This window comes from Eptatretus burgeri, chromosome 15, assembly GCF_056783735.1.
Source record: "Eptatretus burgeri isolate ZD-2024b chromosome 15, Ebu_testis_v1, whole genome shotgun sequence".
In the NCBI taxonomy this organism is placed as follows: Eukaryota; Metazoa; Chordata; class Myxini; order Myxiniformes; family Myxinidae; genus Eptatretus; species Eptatretus burgeri.
This window is the reverse complement of record NC_140975.1, coordinates 40,744,910-40,762,556: the sequence shown is the minus strand read 5'-3', so window position 1 is coordinate 40,762,556 and position 17,647 is coordinate 40,744,910. Positions and strand designations below refer to the sequence as shown.

General features: G+C 44.9%; 1 protein-coding gene across 5 annotated transcripts in view; it reads left to right on the top strand.

Annotated features, from left to right (window-relative positions):
- CNOT3 (CCR4-NOT transcription complex subunit 3) overlaps positions 1 to 17,635 on the top strand; it is a 39,708-nt gene extending 22,073 nt beyond the window's left edge. For 4 of the 5 annotated variants that reach the window (XM_085856563.1, XM_085856562.1, XM_085856560.1 and 1 more), the window contains 12 exons: positions 10,497 to 10,716; positions 10,809 to 10,936; positions 11,065 to 11,127; positions 11,232 to 11,377; positions 11,585 to 11,889; positions 12,819 to 12,930; positions 13,044 to 13,218; positions 15,913 to 16,021; positions 16,179 to 16,368; positions 16,545 to 16,677; positions 16,816 to 16,941; positions 17,217 to 17,635. In XM_085856563.1, coding sequence (XP_085712689.1) covers positions 10,497 to 10,716; positions 10,809 to 10,936; positions 11,065 to 11,127; positions 11,232 to 11,377; positions 11,585 to 11,889; positions 12,819 to 12,930; positions 13,044 to 13,218; positions 15,913 to 16,021; positions 16,179 to 16,368; positions 16,545 to 16,677; positions 16,816 to 16,941; positions 17,217 to 17,315 — 1,806 coding nt within the window. In that variant the 3' untranslated portion in view covers positions 17,316 to 17,635. Of the gene's footprint in view, positions 1 to 10,496; positions 10,717 to 10,808; positions 10,937 to 11,064; positions 11,128 to 11,231; positions 11,378 to 11,584; positions 11,890 to 12,818; positions 12,931 to 13,043; positions 13,219 to 15,912; positions 16,022 to 16,178; positions 16,369 to 16,544; positions 16,678 to 16,815; positions 16,942 to 17,191 lie in introns of all 5 variants that reach the window. The other variant, XM_085856561.1, reaches the window with a different exon arrangement.
- The last annotated feature ends 12 nt before the right edge of the window (positions 17,636 to 17,647 follow it).

Below are 17,647 nucleotides of genomic sequence, written 5' to 3'. Positions count from 1 at the left end.
TGACAAACAGTCACAGGTTTTACTGTATTTATCTAATTGATTATGAATAATTATAAGTAATATTGTACACAGTTCATTCCTATGATTAAACTGATGCACAGTTCTATATTGCTAGACAGTGTTAAATTAATGTTTCATGAAATGTTGACATGCTTGCAATGACTTCTGATTTAGTAAACATAGTTAAGTCTTTAGTCATAAAGCACATCAAATAGAAAAGAATAGTCAATCCATTTTGCAAGATAAAATTTCACCTAGCGTTAATGGGACAAAGCAATGCGCGCGGGAATATGCGACTGTGTGCCATCGACAACGTAGTTCTAGTTTATTTTGGCATTGTTTTTTGTTCTCTTTTCCTTTAGTTGAATTGATAATTGAATTTGTAAAATGAACCTTTTTCTTGGATCCACTAGGGTTAGCCGAAGCTTCGGTGTTGCAGATCATGCAAGGCATGCCTTGGTGAAGTAAAAATAAATAAACTTTGATCGATTACAAGCTCCTGTCATGGCTGGTCAGTAAACGTTTGGCAAAACCTTAAGGGCATTTTAGGGGAAAAGAGGGCTGACAGCATGGCCTCGATGTACGCACATTCACCTCTAAGCTGTCAAATATGGTGTTCAATCCCGACTTACCTTTAAATGTCATCTCTGTTTCACAGGCAGGGTGATTCATCAATGTCTGTGCCGTCCCTCGGATGGACATTAAACTGGGCATTCTATCTGCCGGCATTCTTTGTTGGACATTAAAGATACCGTGGTGTCCTTCGCGAAGAGTAGGCAAGCTATCACCGGCACCGTGAACAAATAAATTTTAAAGTCCTGCCCCAACCAGCAAGGAGCACTGCATCAGCGGCACGGCCGCACCCTCAGCCATTGATGCTATCCTGCAACCTTGTGCTGCTTATGAACAAAGAAGGGAAAAAGCGTTGTTTATGTCTTGAGAGACAAAACACATTTATTGAAGACCCGTTTGTTTGTTTGTTCATTTGTTTTTATTACCCCGTACACGTGAAGCGAAAAGCAGGATTAAGCACTTTGTTCACTGTATGTCCGTCCATTTATAAATGTCATTTTGTGATTGAGGAACAACTTGATTTCAGTTGAATGTTGTATTTTGAACATGAATCTGAAAACAAACCTGTAGTTTAGCAGCATGTATTTTGGCTCTGAATGCATCCCAATTGTGCATTCACAGAAAGGAGTGAGATAAATTTTTACTCTGTGTGCCTGCTTAGCACTCAAACAAGATTGAAAATCATTCCAAATAGGTAACGTTACTGTTTTTAAGGACGTCATAAAAGACACAAACGACATGCATGAAGAACTCATGTAACATGTGGAATAAGGTGATGTAAAAGATGCATCTTCATCTGCAGTGGTAAACTTCTGGAATGTTTTTTTATTTATTTATTTTTTTTCTTCAACCTATAAAGCCTTTATTTTATTTTATTTTATTTTAATTGAATTGTATACAGTACTTGAACACGAAAGAACACAAATCACTTTCATGGCAGTTCCACAAACGTGCAGTTTTGTAGTACTTGGTCATGTTAAATAAGGTGCTGTATCGGACTGCATCAACGGCGCCAAACTTCTGGAAAATTTTTATCCAATTTTTAAAATCATTATTTTATTTCAATTTTATCACAGTAAACCCTGAAATGTCGCTGGTTTCGACCAATCGCAGGCAATCTATTGTATTCTGATTTCGTTATCACAGGATTTCTTTTTTTTTTGAGCTGAATGAGTCATCGTTTGTGTCTCGTGCACGAACGATTATCTCCCATTACGAGCCTTGTGGTGTTTCTTGTGCACCACTTTTAATGGCGCCCAGATGTAAATGACTGACAAAGTTGGTTGTGCCAAAAGACAGAGAAAGGTTGTGACATTGAGTGAAAAGATTGAGTTGTTAGATCGGTTGGCTTGAGGTGAAAATGTGGCATCTGTACTGTGCGCCATTACGGGGTCAATTGATTTGTAGGTAGAACCTTCCCCATTTACTCTTCCTCATTCCTAAACCTTCATTATCCTTCAAACTTCATTCCCAAACCTTCATTTTCCAACTCCGTATTCGAACCTCATTCCCAAACTCTCACTTTTCGACACCCAGACTCGAACCCTCGTGATCAAACCCTTATTTTCCGAGGGTTACCGCAGCTCATGGAACTAATCGAGGCAAAGCGATTTATGCTGGAGCAATTCTTTAACGCTGACGAGATGGGATTGCGATGCCAACTCGTACCTTCCTCTCCGAGCAGGAAAGATCGGGGTTCAAGGTAAGGTGGTTAAAGGTCTTATGTAGCATTGCTGCCGGCGACTTCGTCGTCAAGCTAATGCTGCTCCTATCGCTAAATCCCACTCACCCTTCCCCTACTCACCCTTCCCCCAATCCACTTGCTCCCCGCTCCACCCTCCCCCCCCTCTAGCAGCATCATCCCGAGCTAAGTCTTGTGTTTTCTATTTATGGCAGAGTACAGTGCGAGCACATTATGTTGTTACCCTCACCCACCTCGCTGTTTTGTAATAAATTTAAAAGGTAAAACTCTGGTGTTTTTGTTTATTACCTCCACCACCGGAGGTGAAGGAGGTTATGTTTTCACTCCTTTTTGTCTTTGTTTGTGCAGGATATCTCAAAAAGTTGTGGACAGATCTGGATAAAATTTTGTGGACAGTTTGGATGTGGCAAGGACAAATTGATTTGATTTTGGTGAAGATCCGAATCTGGATACGTGAATTATTTATTTTTTTAAGTGATTCTTCACCATTGAGAGATAGGGCCAAAAACGATATATCGCATGATATTTCAAAAATGTAATGAGCCCGATATGTTCTTGTGGATCGGGCATTACGTGGCAGAGGTATGCGCTCTACCAGGTGCCCTTCTAGTTTTACATTGTATTTGCATATTTATTTCAATTGTGGTGTTTATTATGGCTGCTGTCCACGTCCACCTTCCTCTATTTCCTCGAAGCTCAGGAACCCAACCCAACCCCCCCCCACCCCCCCAAACCCCATTTTCACATTGGCCCTTCATTTCCACAATCACGGTTTGAACTATCACGCCATTTTCCAGTAACCTAACCCCCACAAAATTGGAGGGTTTACTGTATATAGTTGAACACAGTGCGGGGTAAGGTGTTCTATGAACTCTCGCATTTTAAAAGGTACTGAGCCTCACTAATTGTATGAAACCCCGGTGCTTGTTGTTTTCTGAATCTCTGAGCGTGCATGCTTTGGGATGATTACCTGCTAAACTGCACCACTTGTCAAATTAAGTTATTTTCTCTCCAACCAGCAAAACCTCAAACTGATGTCATATGGGAACACCAAATGTTTTGATGTAGATGTTGAATGTTCCATTTTGTGAGGGGGCGATCTGTCGACAATAGGTGGCAAAACATTTTCGACTTCACAAAATGGTGTGCTTTACCATTTTAACTTTTGCTAAACGTTTTTTTATTTAGTTGAACCGTCTTTCCTCCAAAATCAACTTGGTTATCTTCTCTTATGTCTGGATTTGGACATGTTTTTAATGTTTAGGCGAGAAAAATTTGATCAGTACCAAGTGCCCCTTAATTTAGTTTTATGGGCACAAGAGTGAAATGATTGGATTAATGAACTGAGAACACCAAAGGCATATGAAGCCTTACTTGCATACTGTCTTGAGGACTTGTAACCACAGCCTCAAATCCACCAATCTCATATTTAGGTTCTATGATTGGCTTCACAGGAGTGACTTAGGCCATTCCCAAAGCCAATCAGGGTCATTGCTAAAAATCTGGAACATTGTTCTTCTCTTTGTCTCAATCCCAACATTTAAGGGTCTTTTTATTTTTATTTTTATTTTTTTTGTATACATTGTCGAGGCTCGTATGAGAGCTAACGCACAAAAACGTACAACGGGAGCAGGAGACAAGTCGAGCGGGAGAGGGAAGGAAAAAAACGGTGTGGAAGGGAGAGGGATGGGGTGGGGTACACAGGGTAAATGAGATGGACACTTCAGGGACTTTCAGATCCTTGCACTACAGGGACTTTCAGGAAGGAAAGCAGGGAATTTGAAGGAGGTGGATTTGGTGTGGATTAGCGAAGGTAGAAAAGATTGTGGTTTTGGATGGGGGATGATAAGAGATGATGGTGAACAACTGTTTTAAAGGCCTGGAGGAAAGAGTGTGATTGAAGAGTGTGGTAGTTTGTTCCAAAGGCAGGAAAAAAGTTAAATGAAAGAGTGAAGGTGAGCAGTGATTCTTGATTTTGGCAGTTTCACCAGAAGGGGGTTTCAGATCCACCTTCATCCACAGGATTCCGGTGCAGAGCACGGGTATCCCTGCTTGTGTGTGTGTGTGTGTGTGTGTGTGTGTGTGTGTGTGTGTGTGTGTGTGTGTGTGTGTGTGTGTGTGTGTGTGTGTGTGTGTGTGTGTGTGTGTGTGTGTGAGTGTGTGTGTGTGTGTGTATATGTATATGTATATGTATATGTATATGTATATGTATATGTATATGTATATATATATATATATTTTTTTTTTATCGACACCGTGATTTTAACAGAATTTATTTAACATTTGATCCATTTTTTAGCTCGCCTGTTCGAAGAACAGAGAGCTACAGCGATACCCCCGGCGTCAGCGTGAGCATGAAAATGTTAACGTTTTTGGTGCAAGTTATTTCCTTTCTAATGTTTTTATCTACCACACTATTTTTTTACTGATTTACAATATACAAATACATATATTCAGGTCAGGTATGGGAGCATGTGCCAGAACAGCACGTCGCTGCGTCCACTTTCCGCCGGTACTCCAGGGGCCTCCGTCTGGCCATCCCCCAGGCAGATGCAAGGCCCATCCCCATCTCCTTGAGATGATGGTCAACCTGTTGCAATCATGAGGCACGTGGTCGACCTACTGACCTCCTCCACTCATGAGACTCCCTCGCTGAGAGAATCTGGTGAGCAGGATCAGAGTCAGGAAAACGAGCCACATGTCCATACAGCCGCAACTGATGCTCACGGACTATGCAGGTAACAAATCTCATCCGAGTCTCTCTCAGCAACCGCTCGTTGGACACAAAATCCGACCAGCGATAGCCAAGGATTCTCCGAAGAGACCTGGTACCAAAGGAATTAAGTCTCTGTCTCAGATCCTTGGTCAGAGTCCAAGTCTCGCACCCATAGAGCAAGACTGGAAATACCAAGGACCTGAAGACTCAGACTTTCGTCCTCCCGCACAGGTACCGGCAGCGCCACACCCCATGATCCAGTGAATCCATGACTCCCCAGGCCCGACCCAGACGTCTATTGACCTCTGACTCGCAGCCAGCAGAGACATGAATATCACTGCCAAGGTAAGTGAATCTCTCCACGACCTCAACATCCTCACCACAAACAGACAGACAGGACAGCAGCATCCAAGATGTCATTGAAAGCCTGGATCTTAGTTTTGACCCAAGAAACCCGTAATCCCAACGGCTCCGACTCCTCATTCAGCACCTCGAGGGCCCCCAAGAGGATGTCTAAAGTCTCCGCAAAGATGACTGCATCATCTGCAAAGTCAAGGTCCGAGATCTTGACATTCCCAAATGACTCACCGCAACTTGATCTCTCCGACATCCTCCCTAGAATCCAGTCCATACAAGTGCTGAAAAGTGTGGGGGCAAGTACACATCCCTGACGAACTCCAGTAACAACTGGAAATAAGTCAGAGATGGTACCACCACACTTCACAGCACTCTCAGTACCAGAGTAGAGTTTAGACTTCAGATCGATCAGTTTTGGTGGCACCCCACGAAGACCAAGAATCCTCCAGAGGACATCCCGATTCACTGAATCGAACGCTTTACAGAGATCGACATAGGCTGCAAGCAGCCCCTGCCAAAACTCTCGTCTGCGTTCGGTGAGGACACGAAGTGCAAGGATACGGTCAATCGTTGACCTCTTTGGTGTAAAGCCTGACTGCTCTGGACGCTGGTGCTCAAGCAGATGGTGGCGAACCCTATCGAGAATTATCCGAGCAAAGACCTTGCCCAGCACTGAGAGCAGCGTCACCCCTCGGTAGTTGTTGCAGTCTTGGCGATCACCCTTCCCTTTCCAGAGAGGGACAACAAGGCCCCTCTTCCAGTCAGTTGGGATGATGCCTGTGTTCCAGGCAAAGCACAAAACTGCATGCAACGACACGAGTGCAGCATTTCCACCAGCCTTGAGAAGTTCGGCATGGATGCCACAGATCCCTGGAGCTTTGCCCCGTTTCAACTGGTTCACCGCAGCCCGTGTTTCCACAAGCGTAGGTGGACCACAGTTGATTCGAGGGTCAGCAACAGGGATTGTAACACCCTTGACGTCCAACTCGACAGTTGGGGGATCAGCCTGGTACAACCGCTCAAAGTAACCGGCCCAGCGGGCCTTCACTTCAGACTCCTCTGTCAAGAGCCTACCACTCTCTGCTCGAACTGTAGTGCTCCGAGGGATGGGCTTGGATGAACGTAATGCGCGAATTCCCCTGTAAGCGGGACGAGAATCACCTGTCCACAGGTGATGCTCTACCCCCTCACAGATTCCTCGCACATAGGCCTCCTTGTCCACCCTCAGTGCACGTACAGTTTTACGCCTCAGCTCCCTGAACAGCTCAGCTCTGCCACTCAGCCTGGCCCTGCGACTCTGGTCAATGGTATCCAGTGTCCCTTGAGAGACAAAATTCTTCTTTGCCCTGCGTTGAGCTCCAAGGCATCCACCGGCAATATCAAGGACGGTGGTCTTGAAGGCGCTCCACAACTCTGCAGGACCCCCCAAAGCACCCAGACCCCCAAGTGTCCACTCAGCCTGTTCGCAAACTCCTCAGCTACTCTCTCATCCCTGAGCTTGGCAACATCCAGCCTCGGCTGGGATGGTACCATTCTCCAGGATTTAAGGTGCAGCTTTAGAGTTGCTACAACAAGCCTGTGGTCAGTATTGAGGAACTGAGCACTCCGGTAGACCCTGCAGTTCTGGATCATCCTCCAACGACCGTCAATGAGGACATTGTCAATCTCCTTTGCCACACCGCCAGCGTTGGAATACCAAGTCCAGCGATGAGCTTGTGGGCGCTGAAACCATGAACCAGCCACCCTAAGTCCATGACTTCTTGCAAAGTCAAGGAACTTAGTGCCATTCTGGTTCATAGTTCCTGACCCATGGGGACCAACACACACCTCATAACCGTCCCTATCAGTTCCAGTCGATGCATTGAAACCCCCCAAGACTAGAAGTGTATCTCGTCTGGGGCACTGATCAACCACAGACTCGAGTGTGGCGTAGAATGCATCCTTCACGGTGAGATCACTCGCCTCAGTCGGAGCATAAACAGAGACCAGGGAAATGACGCCTAAGGAGTGACGAATCCTTAATCTCATAATACGCTCGTTGACCGGAGTTACCTCAATTATCATTGGGGTCAGCTTATTGGACACAGCGACAGCAACTCCTTGGGTATGGTAACCATCAGAGCATCCAGACCAATAGTAGGTGTAACCACCCACCATTATCTCGCCGCAATCCGGTCTCCGAACCTCAGAGAGAGCTGCAATCCCGATGTCCAAACGCTTGAGCTCAGATGATAACAGAGACAGGTGATCATCCTCTCTTAGGGATAGGACATTCCAGGCACCCACCCGAAGGGACCGCCTCAGGTTAACCCAAGGAGACCGCCGTCTGGTGGACGACACCTCAGCACCACTCTGACACACTCTCCCGCAATCTGACCCAGGGATGTTACCCCGTGGTTTCCCTCCTATCAAAGATTGGGGGTCCCGAAGGCTTTGCCCCAATCCTGTCATCCGGTGAGCTGCCCTGCGAAGGGAAGCTGCACAGGAGGTACTCCCACGGAGTGGGTTTTCAGATTTTTTTTGCGTTTTTTGCGTTTTGCGGAATGAAGGGTTTTACGGTGGCTGGAGTGCAAATCCTGCCACCAACCTCCTAATAAGAAGTGACCCAACTGCAGGAGGACGTCCGCAGACACAGTTGGGCACTAGATATGGATGGCCGTTGGCTCACAAGGAGCTCCTCCGCCCTTTGGCAGGTTTTGTTTTTAATCCTGCTGGGTGTCCATATCCAAACACCTTCCTCACCAGAAAACCTGGTGGGGGAGACGGTTTAGTCGCCGACAACCCGACCATGGAACAGGTTAGTACAGGTTTACATGGTACCTGTAGCAGGTCACAGAATCGAACCTGACCTGACACCATACATATATTGCTTTAAAATTATTTGGATCAGTCTTCATTGCAATGCTTTATAAAAAAATATTATTAGACTAGTCTTTTAAAAACGATAAATGTATAAACAGGCGAGCATTGGGTGGTTTGACACCAACTCTCTGGTAATACATCCACTTGTATTTGGTTACTTGCTATTTGCAGATTTCAACGCTTTTACTCTTTCAGGTATAGAACTAACGAGTTTCTAAAATTTTCTCTCGTGGGATTTCTCCCCAGGCTTCACACAAAGGGTTTAGCAATTCTGCCTGTGATGTTGGTTTCCTGGACTTTTTCCGCACAGCTCGATCCAATATGGCCCAGAGGTGTTCAATGGGATTCATGTCAGGAGACTGACTTGGCCGTGGAAGTCGCTTGATCCCATTTCTGTTCTGCCATTCTTTGGTCTTTTTTGCAGTGTGGCATGGAGCTCCATCTTCCCTGAACAGTGTTGTTTTTGACCATCTGACCAGTGGAGAAGACAGGGAGAAGTCCATCCTCAAGGATAGAAATGTGTGTCATAAAGTTGATGTTGCCAACACACTCCACAAGCTCTAACCGACCAGCGCTCCAGATTGCTTCCCACACCATCACTGAAAAACCACCGTGTTTGACAGTTGGCTGCATTTGATTCAAAGAGAACTCTTGACTGGGAAGTCTCCAGACCCATAAGTGTCCACTTTCAGAAAATTGAGCAAATTGGGACTCATCTGAAAAATGACAGTTTGACAAAACTCCAAGGGACGAGTGGCCATTTCATCAGCCCACTTCTTTCTCCTTTGAATGTTGGCTGGTCTAAGAAGAGGTTTACTACGAGTTACTCTCCCATAGTTGCCCGGTTGATGAAGGGACCGCACAGCAGTTCTTGAGTTAACTTGGACCTCCTCTGCAACATCATCATGACCCCAATTAGTGTATAGGGGTGTTTTTATCTGTGCCAGTGGTCTTGGGTGGGGGGGGTGTTGGGGGTCAGTGAGGAAGGGGTGTTGGGGGCTGGTGAAGCGGGGGGGGCAGGATGGACGATGCAAATTCTCTCAATGTGTATCGTGTGGTGCGACCTCCAAGTTGTTGGGGGGGGGCTGTATTACAAGTATCCACCATTTAAAAGTCCAGTAATGCTGTCCCCACGTTTTCCAGTGCAGTGAGATGTTTTGAATTGTAAGCAGTGGGTATGTTTTTGTTTTATGCACGTAACCCGGGTTTTTTTTTTATTATTATTATTATTATTTTTGGGAGTGATTGAGGCAGCTGTCAGTTGCCTTTCCATCACCCAACTAAACATAAAGCGTCAAAAGAACGTGTTGCATGCTTGGTGGAAGCAAGGTCGTCTGTAGGGTGGGTACTCTACTCGTGTGTACATAATATATACATATATATATATATATTTCAGAAAGGAATTGAAGCATTATCGAGGTTTCAACCCTTTTGCCCAGAACCCCTCCAAAAGGAGGGTGTACAACTTTGGCTGTCCGAAGATGAGCAAAAGAGAGAGAGGATTGATGACTTGCAAAGATAAATTAAAACTGACCTTAAACACGTCATTAAAAAAAAAAAAGGCTAAAAGAATTTCTTAAATGGACAATAACCGAAGAACGTTCAACTCGACAGATTACTACCATAATCTGGCATGAAATGTGAACTTTTTCTAACAGCAACGTTCGCAATCTCAAAGACTTTGGGCGTATGTGGCATAACCATCTAATACACAATCATTAGCATGTGACAAGTTAGGACCGACACGTACTTTTAATAGTTTGGTGTTTCTAATACCGTGCAAAGCCCTTTTGGAACCATGTTGTTTCTGCGAATACTAATCATCTTTTCAAGCAAAGTTATTAGGGTCACTTTTGGTGGCCTTGCTGGTACCGAACCCTCGTGTTGAGCTCAGCAGTGAGTAAATCCTCAATTTTATTTTGTCTTTGTAAGTTACTTTGTGATATTTGTGAACGCATAAGAATCAAGAAGTCTCTTGTTGTACCACTGCTTATCAGTAGTATGACTCAAGCCAAATGTCGTTCTTTGTTTGTTTGTTTGTTTGTTTTTTTGGGAAGGGTGGGGGGGGAGGACGTTCTTGTTCTTGTTCTTATGCTTCTCAAACTCGACTACATGCTTTGCATATGTAATTTGGAAGCAATTTATAACATGTCTAACTAGAAGGAACTACACAATGCATCATGATGATTATGATCATTAAATGTTTGTATTTATTTGTTTTGCTTGTCGGTTTTCCTTCCACCTGCCCTCCGCCCCCTTCATTTTACATGCACACGTTGAGAGCAGAGGTGTGACCGCATGGACACGCTGAAAAGGCTGCTGGAGAGGCATCGCTGGCATGTTGGCAAATTGGAGACCCTGTTACGAATGCTGGACAACAGCACTGTGGGTGTTGATGCCATTCGAAAAGTGCGTGATGATGTCGAGTATTATGTGGACTCTGCTCAAGACCCAGACTTTGAGGAGAACGAGTTCATTTATGACGACATCAACATGGATGAGATCAGTGAGAAACCACGTTGATTGTCCCTCTTTTTGTCCATGGTAACAATGAAGTTGCTGCATCGAGTTTGCTAATTCGCTGCTGCTTCTACGCAGACCTGGCATCAATGGCGCTGTTGGCTACATCCCCTGTGGGGAACATTCTAAATGATGAGGAGGTGTTTAACCAGTCGAGCAGCACTCCAACGTCCACCACCTCAAGCTCTCCAGTACCTGCATTGACTGTGAGCGACTTCCTTAAGACAAATAGGTTGCTTGGTTTGTCTGAATGTATTTGTGCCTGGTCCACCATTGATAAATCTCTGTGACTTGGGCTGTAGCACAGGTGAACCTATTTTGCATTCTTGTACAGGAAAACCATGAAAACCATCATGATAAGCGGAGGAGCAAATCGACAGACAGTGAATCTCTCCAGGTAAATTACATTTGATGTTCGCTATTTTGCAAAGCTCTGCTTGTCAGTTAAAAGCTGACATCCCTCACGTTGTCCACAAACCCTACTCTTTCCTTCTTCCCCAGTCACCGGGTAAGGCAGTGCTGGGCAAGGGGCTACATGGTGTGGCTGGGACTGTGGTGTCGCCTGTGGCTCAGCCACCAGTACCTCGGCCTAGGTCAGACACCATTCCGACTGGTGGCAAAGGCCTGACCAGCAAGCCACAGCCTGCGTCAGTACCAAGAGTCTCCCTGTCTTCTGCAATACATCTCTGTTCATCCTTCATTACACAAAAGACCACATGCTTCCCTACTTTCTTCACCTCTGTACCACGCTGTTCGCTTATCCAGGCGCCTGCACTACCCAAATCTTCATCGCATTAACAGCTCATCAGCAACACCATCTCTTTCTCAACAGGTATCTTGTCCCCTTTCCCCAGGCCACAGCCTGCGCTCATATCCACCCAGGGACCAGCCTATGCTGCCGCAGTAGCTGGTGGAACAGCGTGGGGTGGAGCTGGGAGTGCGTGGGCGGCCACGGGTTCCACCAGCAGCTTAGCTGGCCCTTGGGCAACCAATGGGCCCAATGTTGCGGGGGTAGTTACGAGTGGAGCGATGAATGCCAGTCAACCTCGGCCAAGGAGTAACCCTGCCCCAGCGTCTACACCTGTCCAACAGCAGCAGCAGCAGCAGCAGCAGCAGCAGCAGCAGCAGCAGCAGCAACAACAGCACAATGGTGGAACTAGTAAGGGGATGCTTGTCTTTGTGGTGTTTAGATGTATCATGTGGAGGGGATGGAAGAGCAATTTTTAATTTTCTTCAGGTTCGAGGAATGTTTGCTGCATTTCCTTTAATCGACAGAATTTTAATACCCATAGCATGTGGCACTGAGGAATTTGAGTCACCCACAATAGCATGAACAGGCACCACGTGTACATTATACCGAGTGAGTCTGGGATATTACCTCCTCAAAAGTCCAGTTTGCTCACTAATTGTCTCCCCCCACCTCCCCCCCTCCCACTCCCGACAAGGTTTGAGACTGGGACATTAAAATGAGCTCTGTCTGTATGACGGCTAATCATCCGTCCGTGTAATTTTGTGTCCATAATATTTCAAAAACCGTTGACCATTTAGCTTTCATATTGCAGATATCTATTCCTCATGACTTTATCTCTACCTGATTAGATCACGACAGTGATTGGCTGAATTCTGTTGCCGTGGAAACCATCTCGGTAACTTGGCTTGCGTATGCGATATTTGTAAAAAACGTTCAAAATTTAGCTTTTATATTAGACAGATCTATTCCTCATACCACCCATAAGGTGAGGGACCTACAGTCTCAGCTCTGTTACTTTTCTATACTATCCTATTAGTGACATGGTTATTCTTCTGAGACTAACTGTGGCTACAGAAGTTTAGAAACCAAATTAATAGTACTGCTTCCGTCAGCCAGATTTGAGTCCACAACTTTAGATATGCCATTGACGGATAGTTTTGGTTCTTTAAGATAGATAAAGTGTCTTTGCTCGGCCTCTAGCAGTGCAATACAAGATAAAACTAATAGTGTTGGTTAAAAAGCGAATTTTTTTTTTGGGGGGGGGGGGGTTGAAATTGAATCACAAGATCAAGTATATAGTATGTTCTGCCTCAATTTCAATTTGAATTACCCCACAGGTTACAGCTCCGTTGTTGCGGAGAGTTGCTCCGAACCTCCACTTACCCCAACCCCAGCTGAAATCGCTCCTTCCTCACAGCCAGTTCCTCCTGCACCGTCTCCAATTCACTCGTGAGTTGTCTACTTTTCCCCTTCCATACAAGATTTGTGCCACTTACCTATTTATGGAGCCTCGACCGCAACACCATGCTCAGCTCAAAGCACCCAGTTTTGCCATCCATCAGGAAAGAACAGGAATCTACTCATGACCTCAGCCCTTCACCAGCAGCTGCCCCAGCTCCATCTCCTGAGGCTCCGAGCATTGCATCGACCCCAGACCCCCCTGAGTTGAAGACCCCAGCAGAGTTGAGGAATGGACCACAAAGTCTAACGCCTGCTTCCTCGGACCCTGCCAGTCAGGTGAAGCTGATTTTGAGCCCTTCCATGCATGCTGCAGTTCCACATGCATAGCTTGAACCAAAGTTGATTGTAAAGTGCATTCAGTTTTATTACCTCTGCCTCCTAAAGTAGGCTGAGGTTATGTTTTCACCCCTGTCTGTTTGTCTGTCTGTCTGTGAACAGGATATCTCAAAAATTTGTGGACAGATTCAGACGAAATTTGGACAGGTTGGGAGCGTGACGAGGATGAAATGAGTATATTTTAGTGAAGATCCAGATCTGGATACGAGAATTTTTTTTTAAAGTGGTTCTTCACCATTGAGAGATAGGGCCAAAAACTATATATAGCATGTTATCTCAAAAAGTTGTCGATGGATTCGGACGAAACTTAGTGGACAGGTTTGGTGTATGACAAGGAATAATTTATTTGATTTTGGTGAAGATCCAGATCCAGACCCAAGAATTTTTAAAGTGATTCTTCATCGTTGAGTGATCGGGCTAAAAACTAAATGGTAAACCCTCCAATACCATGGGGTTAGGTTCCTGTAAAATTCTGAGTTTGTTAAACCACAATCGTGGAAGCCAAGGGCTAATGGAAAAGTGGGGGTTCGGTTCCTGGACTTCAAGAAAATATAGAGGAAAGTGGACGGCAGCCAGAAATAAACACATCACAATAGAAATAAATATGTAAATATATATATATATATATATATTCATATACAAGGCATGTAAACTTTGAAATAAACATGTAAATACAGTGTAAACTGGAGGGGGAGCACTTGGGAGAGTGCAAAACCTCCGCCGCCAATACTGCTGGGTCACTCAAGTGAACCTTGTATCTTATTCATTAAATATGATGTCAACAGTGCTGACAGAGTTATAGTTCTTTACTCCAACATTTTTTTTGGGGGGGGGGTAGGGTTGGAAATCACTTAAAACATGTAGAAATGCAAAAAAAAATTTTTTTTCTCTAACAACTTTTTTTTTGGGGGGGGGGGACCAAGTCCAAAATCTAATGGCATAATCCTTGGATCATACCTAACCCCCACACCAAGTTTCGTCAAAATCCGTCGGAGTTTTTCCGCAATACTGTTCATAAACAAACAAACAAACAGAAAGGGGTGAAAACAGTAACCTCCGATCTTCGATGGCGGAGGTTAATTAAACAAAAACATAATAGTTTTACCTTTTAAGTTTATTACATAACAGCGAGATGGGTGAGGGTAAACATGTTAGGAACTCGTTCGTACTGAACTCTGCCAAAAATTGAAAACACAAGACTTAGCTCTAAGATGATGATGCTGTTGGAAGGGGGGAAGATAAAGCAATCCTTGGCCAACTTGACCCAGAGTAGATCTCCCCCCCCCCTCGGACAGGAATGTACCAGATGGCATCCTCTTCCAAAGTAATCCTGTCCCTTCGACGTTAAAAACCTGCTTCAACATAAAACCCTTCTCCTTGGATAGTTCCATGAGCCATGGTTGAACTGGACCCGTTGGCCCCGGGTGCCTCGTGAAAACGTTGGTAAATCTGCACCGATTTCTCCTGTGTCACCGGTTCACTCGAAGGCATTTTTAGGTTTGGTCCTCGATCCAAAGATTAAGCGCTTTTTCCATCCTTTCAATATGATGATCACCGGACTAGAATAAGCCTTTTGCACTTTTCTGGCAGGAACCCTTGCAAGGATATTTGATTCACGTTTACACACAGTTGATTCATTGATCCGGTAATGGCAGCTCACAGATTCTGCACTTTCACTTCCTGCCAACGTATCTAACAACTCGATTTCTTCGCACAATGTCATAACTTTTCTCTGCTTTTTAGCATGATTAATGTTGTCCATCATTTTATGTTTGGGTGCCATTATTAACTGTTGTGTGTCTACTAGAACTTGTAGACCTAGAATTACAGGATATCCATACATCGTTTTCTGTTCAATGACCATTCATTAGGAAATTTAGCTTCGTTCCTGTTTGCTGGTTTGATTACGATAATTAACGGTGCACAAGAAACAGCAAAAGGCTTGTAAAGGGAGATAATCATACACGCGGACGCAGTTTGGGTGCCATTAACTGTGTGCCTACTAGATCTTGTAGATCTAGTATTACAGGATCTGTGTGTCATTTCCTGTTTGATGACGATTCATTATTCAACTTGGCTTTGTTCCCATATGCTGATCTGATTGCTACAATTAATGGTGTGCGAGAAACAACAAACGGCTCGTAATGACAGGTAATCGTACACGCAGATGCAAACGATGACTCATTTCAGCTTAAAAACCGCGATTGGAGAAAATGTAATAGTGATAAAGAAATGGGAACACAATCGGTAGCCCACGATTGGTCGAAACCCAGTCATATTTGAAGGTTTACTGTATAGAACAAGATGCATCAAAAAGTTACGGACTGATTTTGACGAAACTTGGTGGACAGGTCGGGAGTGGTACAAGGACTAATCAATTCAATTTTGGTGAAGATCTGGATCGAGACACGAAAACCTTTTGATTTTGTGGAAGGATTTGGACAAAATGTACACGAGTTGGTTAGGTGACGCGAATAACCCGATTTGATTTTGGTTCAGGTCCGGATCCAGATCCGGCCTATCGGTGAGATACAAAATAAACTTCAGCCTGGCAGAGGTATGCGCTCTACCGAGTGCCATTCTAGTTCCAGATGCTTCGGCAATGTTCAGCACATTCTCTCTTATTACTGTTAGGGTGACGGACATGATTCGCTGAGCTCCCTAAAGAGCATGGCAGAACGAGCAGCAGTGAGTGCAGGCCTGGAGTCGCAGGTTCAGTCACTACAAATATCCACCCGCTCAGGTAAGTTATTGGCCCTTGTCTCATCTTCTTACCCACAACCCAGCCACGATGCTAGGAGCCATAATTTCGCTCCAGCTCATTCTTGAATAACCCCGCCTTGCACCACTTGCTCTTCTTCCCAACCCCTCCCCCCCCAACAACTCTTTTCCTGGCGCAGACGTGTGCAATGGTGGTGTACCACCAGCGCCCTCAGTGCCAGCTGCTCCGAAGGAAGTGCACATGGAAGCGATGTTGGGTGTTTGCCCATTGGGAGTTACATCTTTGGGAAAGGAGCAGGTGTACCAACAAGCCATGCTTGATGCTTCCTGGCACCACATGCCACACCCCTCGGACTCTGAGCGAACCAGGTAAGGGCAGAAATCTAGTTGCTGTGCAACCTTGATCGCACAAGCCAATTCTTTCTTGGCAGAAATTTGCTCCATTTCTCTGTAGGATGACCAGTTGATCAGTATTCTTTCATTTAATTGAAATGTTGCCCTATTGTTTGCACAATAACTTGCTTAACCTTTCGACCTCTACGCAGGCACTACCTTCCCAGGAATCCCTGCCCTACACCGCCTTACCATCACCGTTTACGTCCTGCCCATTCCGATACGCTCGAGTTCTACCAACGCCTGTCCACAGAGACTCTGTTTTTCATCTTTTATTATCTCGAGGTTTGTGTGCTTGTTGAACTGGTCTTCATGTAAATTCTCAATGACCCTTGAACATGCATTACCATTTGTAAGTCATGCCAGTTGCTCAATCGGACATTTTAAACCTGTCACTTGAACGTCCATGGTGTGTGCCCCCAGGGGACAAAGGCCCAGTACTTGGCTGCCAAGGCGCTGAAGAAGCAGTCCTGGAGGTTCCACACCAAGTACATGATGTGGTTTCAGCGGCACGAAGAGCCCAAAACCATAACTGATGAATTTGAGCAGGTAATGGCTTCTCCCAGTCTGTGACCCAAAACATGGTCATGGTCATATCAAAATTGTTTTTGGCCTTTGGCTGTTTGTTACTGTTGATGTTTCAGCCTTCATTGGATTTTTTTTTAATTTAATTTATTTATTATTGATCTCATTTCTGCAGTCATATGGTAGTTGAAGCAGGTGGAAGAGCCATTACAAAATCTATTGTAGACTGTAATGTCGCCCATTTTCCCATTGCTGTAATAACTGTATGGATTAGGCCTCCATTTTGCGCGTGCGTACAGGGCACATACATCTACTTTGACTATGAGAAGTGGGGACAGCGCAAAAAGGAAGGTTTCACGTTCGAGTATCGGTACCTGGAAGATCGGGATTTGCAGTAGAGGAAAATGGCAGCACTCGTTCCCAACCGGCACTCGCAAATACCTGCACTGGATTTTCCCGGGCGCTGGAAGCTGTCGGTCGGCGCGTTTAACGACGGCGGGTTGGGGAGGGAGGGTGGGGGTTAAAAGCTCTCTTTTTTGTATATTATGTACCTTTGTGACTTTTTTTAAAGAAGAGAAAGGCAGAAAAAAAAGTGCACATAAAATAATGTATGGGGAAAAAAAAAAAGTTCCCAACATGTACATTTCCAAAGTGCAGGAATGGAAGTATTTAGATCTTGTAAGAAAAAATAATAAAAGTCCTTCCTTTTGCAACATCAGCACAAGACTCT